The sequence below is a fragment of the Rhinoraja longicauda genome, chromosome 2 (genome assembly GCF_053455715.1).
Source record: "Rhinoraja longicauda isolate Sanriku21f chromosome 2, sRhiLon1.1, whole genome shotgun sequence".
Lineage (NCBI taxonomy): Eukaryota > Metazoa > Chordata > Chondrichthyes > Rajiformes > Arhynchobatidae > Rhinoraja > Rhinoraja longicauda.
In genome coordinates this window covers 12,143,235-12,157,842 of record NC_135954.1, presented here as the reverse complement: position 1 = coordinate 12,157,842, position 14,608 = coordinate 12,143,235, and the positions used below count along the sequence as shown (strand labels likewise).

At 47.4% G+C, this 14,608-nt stretch overlaps 1 protein-coding gene across 1 annotated transcript in view; it reads left to right on the top strand.

The window, feature by feature from the left end:
- The window catches only part of LOC144611063 (uncharacterized), a 148,217-nt gene that overhangs the window by 51,655 nt on the left and 81,954 nt on the right, over positions 1 to 14,608 (top strand). Inside the window, exons 5-6 of the mRNA XM_078430151.1 lie at positions 3,192 to 3,338; positions 7,210 to 7,264. Of these exons, the coding sequence (XP_078286277.1) occupies positions 3,192 to 3,338; positions 7,210 to 7,264 (202 nt within the window). The remainder of the gene's footprint in view (positions 1 to 3,191; positions 3,339 to 7,209; positions 7,265 to 14,608) is intronic.

The window sequence follows — 14,608 nt, the reverse complement described above, 5'->3', positions numbered from 1 at the left end:
TCACATTGAATGGCGATGCTGGCTCGAGGGGCCGAATGGCCTACTCCTGCACCTATTGCCTATTGTCTATTGTCTATTGTCTATTGTCTTTGCTTGGAACGAGCTGCCGGAGGAGGTAGTTCAGACAAAACTTAAGTGAATTAACACAAGAAGTTATTTAAGGAGTGAAAATGGATTACCTGTCGGGTTTGAACTTTTGACACTAATTCGTGGCCTTCTGGATACTGAGATCGACTGGCAGACAGGGATGACTTCTGGAGTAGAAATAAATGGGCCATGATACCTCCAGGCTTAAATGCTTTCACAGCCCCTATCTTTACGCCCTATTTGTTTTTTAAATTGCTGCAATTTATTTTAACTTGAGTGAAGCCTTGGAAAATACCTTTTGTGCTGCACTGCTTGGCTTCCAAATTCCGGTTGCAACTCTTGCATTAATCAAGCTGTCTGGAAATAGCTAATAGATTAATCTTTTTTTGGAATGGATAATGTACGCAGGTGATCAACTTGCTGGGAATGGCAGGATTATTGCCGGTCCTCTTCGACTGGAGTTTAATGGCCAGTGTCAAGAGATGAGTCAAGAGTGTTTTATTATCATATGTCCCTGATAGAACAATGAAATTCTTACTTGCAGCAGCACAACAGAACATGTAAACATAGTACGCTGTAAACAATCTGATAAACGAGAGAAAAAAAGTTCAGTGTATGTGTATATATACACATACTCACACAGATACATACACACACACACACACACACACACACACACACACACACACACACACACACACACACACACACACACACACACACACACACACACACACACACACATGTAAATATATATATATGTGTGTGGAGAAAGGAACTGCAGATGCTGGTTTAAACCGTAGATAGACACAAAAAGATGGAGTAATTCTGCAGGTCAGGCAGCATCTCTGGAGAGAAGGAATTGGTGATGTTTTGGGTCAAGACCCTTCTTCAGACTTATGTGTGTGTGTGTATGTGTGCGCGCGTGTGTGTATATATTTATATATATATACACACACACACACACACACACACACACACACACACACACACACACACACACACACACACACGTGCAGAGAACAGCGGATGCCCCTGTATATTGCTTTCATTGACCTCACCAAGGCGTTCGACTTCGTCAGCAGAGATGGCCTATTCAAGGCTCTCCCAAAGATCGGCTGCCCACCAAAACTGCAGAGCATGATAGAATCCTTCCACATCAACATGAAGGGGACAGTGCAGTTCAATGGCAGTTTCTCGGAGCCCTTCGACATCCGCAGTGGCGTCAAACAAGGCTGCGTCCTCGCTCCCACACTGTTTGGGATTTTCTTCGCTCCGCTCCTGAAACATGCCTTCGGCACCGCAACAGAGGGGATCTACCTGCGTACTAGATCAGACGGCAAGCTCTTCAACCTCACCCGCCTCCGAGCCAAGACAAAAGTACGTGAAGCTCTCATCAGAGACGTGTTGTTCGCCGATGACGCAGCAGTTGTGTCCCACACCCAGCAGGAACTACAGTCACTGATGGACCGCTTCTATCGGGCTTGCAAGGACATTGGGCTGACCATCAGCCTGAAGAAGATGAACGTCCTGGGACAGGATACTGAGGCACCGCCTGTCATCACCATCGACGACTACGAACTCGATGTCGTCCATCAGTTCACGTACCTCGGCTCCACCATCACCGGCAACCTCTCCTTGGACACAGAGATTGACAAGAGGATCGGGAAGGCAGCTACAACTCTCGCTCGCCTCACAACTCGAATGTGGACCAAAGGATCGCTGGTAGGCGTGGACTGGGTGGACCAAAGGACCTGTTTCCGTGCCGTATCTCTAAACTAAACTACACTAAACTATTTGAATACACATCGTATACGGAACAAAGTACGATGACTAAACTGGAGCGCCCAGAGAAAACCCTCGAGGTCTCAAAATACAAAATGAGCTTAAAAGATTATTAAGGGGCTGGACACGTTAGAGACAGGAAACATGTTCCCAATGTTGGGAGAGTCCAAAACCAGGGGCCACAGTTTAAGAATAAGGGGTATTCAGAACGCCATTTAGAACGGAGATGAGGAAAAACTTTTTCAGTCAGAGAGTTGTGAATCTGTGGAATTCTCTGCCTCAGAAGGCAGTGGAGGCCAATTCTCTGTATGCATTCAAGAGAGAGCTGGATAGAGCTCTTAAGGATAGTGGAGTCAGGGGGTATGGGGAGAAGGCAGGAACGGGGTACTGATTGAGAATGATCAGCCATGATCACATTGAATGGTGGTGCTGGCTCGAAGGGCCGAATGGCTTCCTCCTTCACCTATTGTCTATTGTCTATTGTACTTTATTGTCAGGTGTACTAAGATACAGTGAAAATCCTTTTTTTGCATAGAGTTCAGTAAATAATTACTGTACCTACGATCTATCATATACGTATGTACAGGAGTGTAAGAATAGTAGATTACGCTGAGGCAGTACACACTAATGCCCAGCAATGAGTGGGTTAACATACCTTGAGCGTTTGACGTTTGTACGTTTCAATGAGGTCCCCCCTCATTCTTCTGAACTCCAGCGAGTACAGGCCCAGAGCCGACATGTGAACCAGCGTCTGCAGTTCCTTGTGCATCCACATAAGGCGCGCTCCTAGTTAGCTGAATGATAAAGCCTACTATTGCATGGGTTAGTTTGAATCCTTAAGTCCCAATGCTCTGAATAACAACATTGTCACCATTACTCATTTCATTGCACCTTGATCCAAGTTGTGAAGAAGTTGCACGCGGTTTCACATCATATCATATATATACAGCCGGAAACAGGCCTTTTCGGCCCTCCAAGTCCGTGCCGCCCAGCGATCCCCGCACATTAACACTATCCTACACCCACTAGGGACAATTTTTACATTTTACCCAGCCAATTAACCTACATACCTGTACGTCTTTGGAGTGTGGGAGGAAACCGAAGATCTCGGAGAAAACCCACGCAGGTCACGGGGAGAACGTACAAACTCCTTACAGTGCAGCGCCCGTAGTCAGGATCGAACCTGAGTCTCCGGCGCTGCATTCGCTGTAAAGCAGCAACTCTACCGCTGCGCCACCGTGCCGCCCGTGATTATGTCATGATCATCCTTCATTTTATTTCAATGTGAACGTTTTCTGCTTGCACGTAATATCTTCTAGGCTTCACACTCTGGATGGTCGGTCTGTCAATGATGGCTCAGAACTTGAGAATGGAGGATACTATGTTGCTGTGGGTAGAGATAAATTTAAGAAGTTACCCTACAACGAACTTATTTTCGATAAATCATATCCAAGAAGGACGAACAGGTAAGGCTGGGGTTAATTATGCTTAATAGACAATAGATAATAGACAATAGACAATAGGTGCAGGAGGAGGCCATTTGGCCCTTCGAGCCAGCACCGCCATTCACTATGATCATGGCTGATCATCCACAATCAGTACCCCGTTCCAGCAAAATAAAATAAAATAAGTAAAATATTAAGGCAATGAAATCTATAGTGGATTAAACAAAAATGATGTTCACAGCCTTTAGTCATCCTCATTTTTATGAGGATGTTGCCAAGATTAGAGGGTCTGAGCTATGGGGAGAGGTTGAGTAGGCTGGGTAGGCTGGGTCTCTATTCCTTGAGCGCAGAAGGATGAGGGGTGATCTTATGGAGGTGTATTAAATCAGGAGAGGAATAGATCGGGTAGATGCACAGAATCTAAGGGAATCGAGGACCGGAGGACATAGGTTCCAGGTGCGGGGGAAAAGATTTACTAGGAATCTGAGGGGTACCTTTTTCACACAAAGGGTGGTGGGTGTACGGAACAAGCTGCCAGAGGAGGTAGTTGAGGCAGGGACTACCCAACATTTAAGAAACAGTTAGATAGTTACATGGATAGGACTTGTTTGGAGGGATATGGACCAAACACAGACAGGTGGGACTTGTGTCGCTGGGACATGTTGGCCGGCGTGGGCAAGTTGGGATAGGGACTGTATCACTCTGTGACTGTAATACTGTAATCCACACTCTAGCCCAATTTCACTGCAAGTTGATTCTTATATTTTGTTCGTCAGCGCAATGTAAAAAAATATATATATTGGGACTGAATTCCAACCAGAAGGATGATTGATGAAGGTAAAGTCATGCAAAAGGGCATTCTGCAGAGGGAAGTAATTTAGAAACATAGAAACATAGAAAATAGGTGCAGGAGTAGGCCATTCGGCCCTTCGAGCCTGCACCGCCATTCAATATGATCATGGCTGATCATCCAACTCAGTATCCCGTACCTGCCTTCTCTCCAAACCCCCTGACCCCTTTAGCCACAAGGGCCACATCTAACTCTCTCTTAAATATAGCCAATGAACTGGCCCCAACTACCTTCTGTGGCAGAGAATTCCACAGATTCACCACTCTCTGTGTGAAAAAACACTTTCTCATCTCGATCCTAAAAAACTTCCCCCTTATCCTTAAACTGTGACCCCTTTTGGAGAGGAAATCCCCAGCATGGTTTTTTGGTTGGAGGAAGATTTCCTGTCCATCGCTGAGAATGGGATAGAGCAAGAAATCTCACAGTCTGAAGAAGGATCTCAACCCAAAATGTCACCTATTCCTTTTCTCCAGAGATGCTGCCATGCCTGCTGAGTTACTCTGGCATTTTGTGTCTATCTTCGTTGCAAACCAGCATCTAAAGCCCCGTCCTAAACAAATCTCTCGGTCTTGGAAGTCCTTCGGAATCCACTGTGTGTTGAGTGGCAGTGGTGCAGTCATTGAGATACCTCACAGGAGGATGTTTAGTTTAGTTTAGAGATACAGCGCAGAAACAGGCCCTTCTGCCCACCGGGTCCGCGCCGCCCAGCGATCCCCGCACACGGTGTGCACGGTGTCCAGCTCCCCCCAGCATTGGATACAAATTGTGCAGGGCTGACCTTTGTGGGCCAGACTGGACAATTTCATGTTTAAAGGTCTGGATTGCCCTTGATACTGGAGATTTCCAGAAAAGACTGGAGCGACTAGGCTTGTATACACTGGAATTTAAAAGGATGAGATGGGATCTTATCGAAAGGTATAAGATTATTAAAGGGTTGGACACGTTAGAGGCAGGAAACATGTTCCCAATGTTGGGGGAGTCCAGAACCAGGGGCCACAGTTTAAGAATAAGGGGTAGGCCATTTAGAACTGAGATGAGGAAAAACATTTTCAGTCAGAGTTGTGAATCTGTGGAATTCTCTGCCTCAGAAGGCAGTGGAGGCCAATTCTCTGGATGCATTCAAGAGAGAGCTGGATAGAGCTCTTAAGGATAGCGGAGTCAGGGGGTATGGGGAGGAGGCAGGAACGGGGTACTGATTGAGAATGATCAGCCATGATTACATTGAATGGCGGTGCTGGCTCGAAGGGCCGAATGGCCTCCACCTGCACCTATTGTCTATTGTCTTTAAAAGTAAAAGAAGAGGAAGAGAGGTGGGAATAGCAATCATGGGCACTGTGATAAGGAGTAGGAGTATAATTAGGCCATTCAGCCCATCAAATCTACTCCGCCATTCAATTATGGCTGATCTATCTCTCCCTTCTAACCGCATTCTCCTGCCTGCTCCCCATCACCTCTGACACTAAAAGACAGCATCTTGTAGTTAAAGTGATGCCTCCACTTTAATTCCACTGATTACACCCAAGGGACCTATAAGAAAATAACTGCAGATGCTGGTACAAATCGAAGGTATTTATTCACAAAATGCTGGAGTAACTCAGCAGGTCAGGCAGCATCTCGGGAGAGAAGGAATGGGTGACGTTTCGGGTCGAGCCCCTTCTTCAGACTGATGTCAGGGGGGCGGGACAAAGGAAGGATATAGGTGGAGACAGGAAGATAGAGGGAGATCTGGGAAGGGGGAGGGGAAGAGAGGGACAGAGGAGCTATCTAAAGTTGGAGAAGTCGATGTTCATACCACTGGGCTGCAAGCTGCCCAGGCGAAATATGAGGTGCTGTTCCTCCAATTTCCGGTGGGCCTCACTATGGCACAGGAGGAGGCCCAAGGGACCTTTGTAGAGGGACAGGGACTTGTCAGTGTTCCCCGACTGCGCCCTCGAGGTCGGCTGTGGGAGGCGCCTCTGGGGAACAGAGGTGGACGGACAAGGAGAGGGACGTGGAGGCCAGCAGCAGCCTGGGGCTTGCCTGGTCCTGGCAGGGCTCATAAAACCTGGAGCGCAGGCTGGACTTTGAAAATGGTGCCAAAACATGGCGCCTCTTGCATGCGGTGTCAGCGGACTACTTCTGTACACTTGCTAACACAGGATGTGCTCAGGTACAGCAACACTCTACTGGACTGGTTGCAAGGAAAGGATTTTACTGTGCGTTTGCTCTTTGCACACGTGACAATAGAAGGAGCATGGAACCATGCATCAAGCTTTTTTTCACACAGAGAGTGGTGAATCTGTGGAATTCTCTGCCACAGAAGGTAGTTGAGGCCAGTTCATTGGCTATATTTAAGACGGAGTTAGATGTGGCCCTTGTGACTAAAGGGATCAGGGGGTATGGAGAGAAGGCAGGTACGGGATACTGAGTTGGATGATCAGCCATGATCATATTGAATGGCGGTGCAGGCTCGAAGGGCCGAATGGCCTACTCCTGCACCTATTTTCTATGTTTCCATTGGCTGGAGTGCGAATCGAGGTGACAGTGGTCCCAGTAACAGTGAAAGCAGAACGCTCAGCCATTAACCTCCCATTTCGTGGCTGGATATACGGAGATGTTGGCATGTAAAGTATAACAGAGGGGGGTTGTTATGTACACTCATGTGTATTTATGTACTCATGTGTAAAGATTTAATAGGAACCTGAGGGGCAACTTTGTCACACAATGGGTGGTGGGTGCATGGAACCAGCTGCCAGAGGAGGTAGTTGAGGCAGGGACTATCCCAACGTTTAAGAAACAGTTAGACAGGTACAGGGATAGGACAGGTTTGGAGGAATATGGGCCAAGAGCGGGCAGGTGGGACTAGTGCAGCTGGGACAAGTTGGCCGGTGTGGGCAAGTTGGGCCAAAGGGCCTGTTATCACGCTGTTGTGACTCAACGACTCTAAGCACCTTAAAGCAGGGGTAATGTGAACACATTGAGCCAAATGGCCTTGTTTTGACTCCAATTTCAACCGCAAAATAGCGCAACGATCGTCCGTTTATCTCTGTGTTTCTGTCTTAGATCCAAGGCTGCGTCACTTCCTCCAATCCCAGGCTCCAAGAAGAACAAAGAAAATGTGAGTCATTTCATCCCTTGCGTTGTGTCACATTTACCGTACCGGTGGAGTGCAGTATTATTTATTTTGTCACAGTTTAATGAAAGAAAATGGTGATCGTGACATTGCTATTAAATTCAAGGGTATTTGAGAGGAGTTGCCAATTTCTCATCTTCACACCTACCTGCCCGTTTTTAATTTCTGTGAATGTATGGGATTGGAACGATCAAGGAGATATAAACCACAGCCAATTTGCCATTTTCCAGCCATGCCCAACTGCCAGGTGAATCAGACTATCCTTGATCGGACTTTGCCGGCTTTACCTTGCACTAAACGTTATACGTTTATCATGTATCTATACACTGTAAATGGGCCGATTGTAATCATGTGTAGGAAAGAAAACTGCAGATGCAGGTTTAAATCGAAGGTAGACACAAAATGTTGGAGTAACTCAGCGGGTCAGGCAGCATCTCCGGAGAGAAGGAATGGGTGACGTTTTGGGTCGAGACCCTTCTTCAGACTGATGTCAGGGGAGGGGGCGGGACAAAGATAGGATGTAGTTGGAACATCACCCATTCTCTCCAGAGATGCCCACAAAATGCTAGAGTAACTCCGGGGGTCAGGCTGCATCTCCGGAGAGAAGGAATGGGTGACGTTTCGGGTCGAGACCCTTCTTCGGTCTGAAGAAGGGTCTCGACCCGAAACATCACCCATTCCTTCTCTCCGGAGATGCTGCCTGACCCGCTGAGTTACTCCAGCATTTTGTGTCTACCTTCGATTGTAATCATGCATTGTCCATCTACTGACTGCTTAGCACGCAACTAAAAGCTTTTCACTGTACCTCGGTGCACGTGAGATTGAACTAAACTAAAACTGAAAGGAAAAGGAAGACTGCTGATCGGAACTTGCCTAGAGGATTGGCGAGATTGCTGTCAGCATCTTGTTCTCCGGGTAATAAAATGGACGTGGAAGGGATAACAAAACCACGATGAGAAAAGTTCCAGAGTTTAATTTCGAACTGAAGGCAGGCTGGTTATTCTTCTACACGGGATGAAAGATGCTGAAGAGGTGTAATGAAGTTACAGTCTGTGCTCATTTTGATGTGAGGCTGTGAATTCTTGATTGCAACCATTCCCAAAGTCCTCAATTAACCCTATAGAGTCATGGATTCGTACAGCGTGGGAACAGGCCCAACCTACCCACACCGACATAACATGTCCCATCCACAGATAGATCAGGCGATGACTTGGATAGATTAGGCGAGTGGGAAAATGCATGGCAGATGCAATATAATGTGGATAAATGTGAGGTTATCCACTTTGGCGGCAAGAACAGGAAAGCAGAGTATTACCTGAATGGTGACCGATTAGGAGAAGGGGAGATGCAACGTGACCTGGGTGTCATGGTGCACCAGTCATTGAAAGCAAGCATGCAGGTGCAGCAGGCAGTGAAGAAAGCGAATGGTATGTTGGCATTCATAGCAAGAGAATTTGAGTTTAGGAGCAGGGAGGTTCTGCTGCAGTTGTACAGGGCCTTGGTGAGACCGCACCTGGAGTATTGTGTGCAGTTTTGGTCTCCTAATCTGAGGAAAGACGTTCTTGCCTTAGAGGGAGTACAGAGAAGGTTCACCAGATTGATCCCTGGGATGGCAGGACTTTCATATGAAGAAAGACTGGATAGACTGGGCTTGTACTCGCTGGAATTTAAAAGACTGAGGGGGGATCTTATAGAAACATATAAAATTCTTAAGGGGTTGGAGAGGCTAGATGCGGGAAGATTGTTCCCGATGTTGGGGAAGTCCAGAACCAGGGGTCACAGCTTAAGGATAAGGGGGAAGTCTTTTAGGACCGAGATGAGAAAACATTTCTTCACACAGAGAGTGGTGAATCTGTGGAATTCTCTGCCACAGAAGGTAGTTGAGGCCAGTTCTTTGGCTATATTTAAGAGGGAGTTAGATGTGGCCCTTGTGGCTAAAGGGATCAGGGGGTATGGAGAGAAGGCAGGTACAGGTTACTGAACTGGATGATCAGCCATGATCATATTGAATGGTGGTGCATTTTAACCCCTTCCCCCTCACCTGGTTCTCGATTCCTTGACTTTGGGCAAGAGACTCGACCCGATCTATTCCTTTGCATGATTTTGTGCACCTCTGTAAGATCACTGTTCATCCTATTGCACTCCAAGGAATAAAGTCCCAGCCTGCTCAACCTCTCCCGACAGCACAGGCCCACGAGTCCTGGCAAGGGACGTAAAGTGGAGCAGCGGGTAGAGCTGCTACTTTACAGCACCAGAGACCTGGGTTCAATCCCGACTACGGGTGCTGTCTGAATGGAGTTTGTACGTTTGTAATAAATGTGAGGTTATCCACTTTGGCGGCAAGAACAGGAAAGCAGAGTATTACCTGAATGGTGACCGATTGGGAGTAGGGGAGATGCAACGTGACCTGGGTGTCATGGTGCACCAGTCATTGAAAGCAAGCGTACAGGTGCAGCAGGCAGTGAAGAAAGCGAATGGTATGTTGGCATTCATAGCAAGAGGATTTGAGTTTAGGAGCAGGGAGGTTCTGCTGCAGTTGTACAGGGCCTTGGTGAGACCGCACCTGGAGTATTGTGTGCAGTTTTGGTCTCCTAACCTGAGGAAAGACGTTCTTGCCTTAGAGGGAGTACAGAGAAGGTTCACCAGATTGATCCCTGGGATGGCGGGACTTACATATGAGGAAAGACTAGATAGACTGGGCTTGTACTCGCTGGAATTTAGAAGACTGAGGGGGGATCTTATAGAAACATATAAAATTCTTAAGGGGTTGGAGAGGCTAGATGCGGGAAGATTGTTCCTGATGTTGGGGGAGTCCAGAACCAGGGGTCACAGCTTAAGGATAAGGGGGAAGTCTTTTAGGACCGAGATGAGAAAACATTTCTTCACACAGAGAGTGGTGAGTCTGTGGAATTCTCTGCCACAGAAGGTAGTTGAGGCCAGTTCATTGGCTATATTTAAGAGGGAGTTAGATGTGGCCCTTTTTGCTAAAGGGATCAGGGGGTATGGAGAGAAGGCAGGTACAGGCTACTGAGCTGAATGATCAGCCATGATCATATTGAATGGCGGTGCAGGCTCGAAGGGCCGAATGGCCTACTCCTGCACCTATTTTCTATGTTTCTATGTTCTCCCCGTGACCGTGTTGGTTTTCTGTGGGATCTTCAGATTCCTCCTACACTTCAAAGAAGTAGAGGTTTGTAGTATAATTGGCTTGGTATAAATGTAAATTGTCCCTCGTGTGTGTTGGATAGTGTTAATAGACAATAGACAAGAGGTGCAGGAGGAGGCCATTTGGCCCTTCGAGCCAGCACCGCCATTCAATGTGATCGTGGCTGATCATTCACTATCAGTACCCCGATCCTGCCTTCTCCCCGTACCCCCTGACTCTGCTATCCTTAAGAGCTCTGTCTAGCTCTCTCTTGAAAGCATCCAGAGAATTGGCCTCCACTGCCTTCTGAGGCAGAGAATTCCACAGATTTACAACTCTCAGAGTGAAATAGTTTTTCCTCATGTGCGTGGATCGCTGGTCGGTGCGGACTCGCTGGGCCGAAGGACCTGTTTCCGCGCTGTGTCTCTAAACTAAACTAAACTAAACTAAACAAAACCTCCTCGTGAATCTTCTCTGCATCCTTTCCAGCGAATTAGCGGGACGCCTTCTGTGTTTTCAAGCTGCAGGATCCATCCTGATTAGGTACTGGACTTATGGCACAGTCTGAAAATTCTTATAATTGGGAACGAGAAGCCCTGCCTGATGGCGGCAGCACTTGGTGTGATATTTCTCATTTTACAAATTTCAGTGTTACCAAAGAGCAGGTGTTTTGCCTCCAGCAACTGTACGACCTCTCGAACTTCAAGTAACTCTTGGCTTCCCTCTCACTCCATCCCTCCCCCCTTCCCAGTTCTCCCACCAGTCCGACTGTCCTTGTTTGCATTTTACCCCTGCTCCGTTCTTACCTTCTCCGAGCTAACAGTGATCTATTATAAGCTATTATAAGCTCCTAGACTGTGGAACAGCATCCCTCTCCCCATCAGAACAGCCCCCTCCATCGACTCCTTTAAGTCCAGGCTCAAAACCTATTTCTACTCCCTAGCGTTTGAGGCCCTCTGAGAGGGCGCTGTGAACTGTTTATGTATGTGCTGTTATGTTTGTGTGCCATTGTATGTTCGTTTCTTAGTACCTGAACAGATGTACAGCACTTTGGTCAACGTGGGTTGTTTTTAAATGTTCTATACAAATAAAATTGACTTGACTTGACTTGACTATAGTCCAATTTCCTTGGTCCCCACCCCACTTTATCTCGTTTTCACACCTTGCCCTTCCTTATCTCCGTATCTCCCTCTCCCCTGACTCAGTCGGAAGAAATGGTCTCGACCCGAAACGTCACCCATTCCTTTCCTCTGGAGATGCTGCCTGTCCCGCTGAGTTACTCCAGCATTTTTGTGTCTGAACCAGCTTCCGCAGGTCCTCCCCTGCCCTGTGCGACTCTGTTGCCCTCTGGTGTCCGTTCTCCGTCATGCTTCCTCACGGAAACGTTTGGCTGGCAAACTCCTCACTGGGACTCATTCGCCCGGGCTTTGTGCCGACTTCTGCTGACTTGCACGAATGCTTTGATGTTCCTGCCACCACACAGGGATCTGTGTAAATGCTGGCAGCGTCCGCGGCAGAAACACACTGAAACGCTGAGCGTCAATAGACAATAGACAATAGGTACAGGAGTAGGCCATTCGGCCCTTCGAGCCAGCACCGCCATTCAATGTGATCATGGCCGATCATTCTCAATCAGTACCCCGTTCCTGCCTTCCCCCCATAACCCCTGACACCGCTATCCTTAAGAGCTCTATCTAGCTCTCTCTTGAATGCATTCAGAGAATTAGGGCGGCACGGTGGCGCAGCGGTAGAGTTGCTGCCTTACAGCGAATGCAGCGCCGGAGACTCAGGTTCGATCCTGACTACGGACGCCGTCTGTACGGAGTTTGTACGTTCTTCCCGTGACCTGCGTGGGTTTTCTCCGAGATCTTCAGTTTCCTCCCACACTCCAAAGACGTACAGCTTTGTAGGTTAATTGACTGGGTAAATGTAAAAATTGTCCCTAGTGTGTGTAGGATAGTGTTAATGTGCGGGGATCGCTGGGCGGCGCGGACTCGGTGGGCCGAAGGGCCTGTTTCCGTGCTGTATCTCTAATTCTAAATCTAAAATTGGCCTAGAATTCCACAGATTCACAACTCTCTGACTGAAAAAGTTTTTCCTCATCTCCGTTCTAAATGGCCTACCCCTTATTCTTAAACTGTGACAATAGACAATAGACAATAGACAATAGGTGCAGGAGTAGGCCATTCAGCCCTTCGAGCCAGCACCGCCATTCAATGCGATCATGGCTGATCACTCTCAATCAGTACCCCGTTCCTGCCTTCTCCCCATACCCCCTCACTCCGCTATCCTTAAGAGCTCTATCCAGCTCTCTCTTGAAAGCATCCAACGAACTGGCCTCCACTACCTTCTGAGGCAGAGAATTCCACAACTTCACCACTCTCTGACTGAAAAAGTTCTTCCTCATCTCCGTTCTAAATGGCCTACCCCTTATTCTTAAACTGTGGCCCCTTGTTCTGGACTCCCCCAACATTGGGAACATGTTTCCTGCCTCTAATGTGTCCAATCCCCTAATTATCTTATATGTTTCAATAAGATCCCCCCTCATCCTTCTAAATTCCAGTGTATACAAGCCCAATCGCTCCAGCCTTTCAACATACGACAGTCCCGCCATTCCGGGAATTAACCTAGTGAACCTACGCTGCACGCCCTCCATAGCAAGAATATCCTTCCTCAAATTTGGAGACCAAAACTGCACACAGTACTCCAGGTGCGGTCTCACCAGGGCCCGGTACAACTGTAGAAGGACCTTTTTGCTCCTATACTCAACTCCTCTTGTTACGAAGGCCAACATTCCATTGGCTTTCTTCACTGCCTGCTGTACCTGCATGCTTCCTTTCATTGACTGATGCACTAGGACACCCAGATCTCGTTGAACTCCCCCTCCTCCTAACTTGACACCATTCAGATAATAATCTGCCTTTCTATTCTTACTTCCAAAGTGAATAACCTCACACTTATCTACATTAAACTGCATCTGCCATGTATCCGCCCACTCACACAACCTGTCCAAGCCACCCTGCAGCCTTATTGCATCTTCCTCACAATTCACACTACCCCCCAGCTTAGTATCATCTGCAAATTTGCTAATGGTACTTTTAATCCCTTCGTCTAAGTCATTAATGTATATCGTAAATAGCTGGGGTCCCAGCACCGAACCTTGCGGTACCCCACTGGTCACTGCCTGCATTCCGAAAGGGACCCATTTATCCCCACTCTTTGCTTTCTGTCTGTCAACCAATTTTCTATCCATGTCAGTACCCTACCCCCAATACCATGTGCCCTAATTTTGCCCACTAATCTCCTATGTGGGACCTTGTCGAAGGCTTTCTGAAAGTCGAGGTACACCACATCCACTGACTCTCCCCTGTGGCCCGTGGTTCTGGACTCCCCCAACATTGGGAACATGTTTCCTGCCTCTAACATGTCCATTCCCTTAATAATCTTATACGTTTCGATAAGATCTTATATTTTTCGATATATGTTTCGATAAGAGCATCGTAAGAACGATGAAAAGTATTTTTTATTCTCAATAGAAAAATGAATAGCTTCTTCGACGATCAAAAATATGACACCATTAAGTTGGAAAGAGTGCAGAGAAGATTTACGAGGATGTTGCCAGGGACCTGCGGGCCTGAGCTACAGGGAGAGGTTGGGCAAGCTAGGACTTTATTGCTCGTAGCGCAGGAGGACGAGGGGTGATCTTATGGAGGTGCGTAAGATGATGAAGGGAATTGACGGGGTTAAGATTTGATAGGGACCTGAGTGGCAACTCTTTCACCCAGAAGGTGGTGGGGATATGGAACGAGCTGCCAGCGGATGTAGTTGAGGCAGGGACTATCACAACATTTGGAAGACATTTGGACAGGTACATGGATAGGAAAGTTTAGATGGATATGGGCCAAACACGGGCTGGTGGGTCGAGTGTAGATTGGGCAAGTTGGGCTGGAGGGCCTGTTTTCACGCAGTATGGACCTATGACTGTATGACTCTATCTACTTAGTCCAGTCGGTCAGTTTAGTTTAGTGTCACGTGCACCGAGGCACAGTGAAAAGCTTTTGCTACGTGCTGTCCAATCAGCAGAAAGACAATACATGATTACAATCGAGCCATTTACAGCGCATAGATACATGACAAGGGAATAACGTTTAGTGCAAGGTAAAGCCAGCGAAGTCTGATCAAGG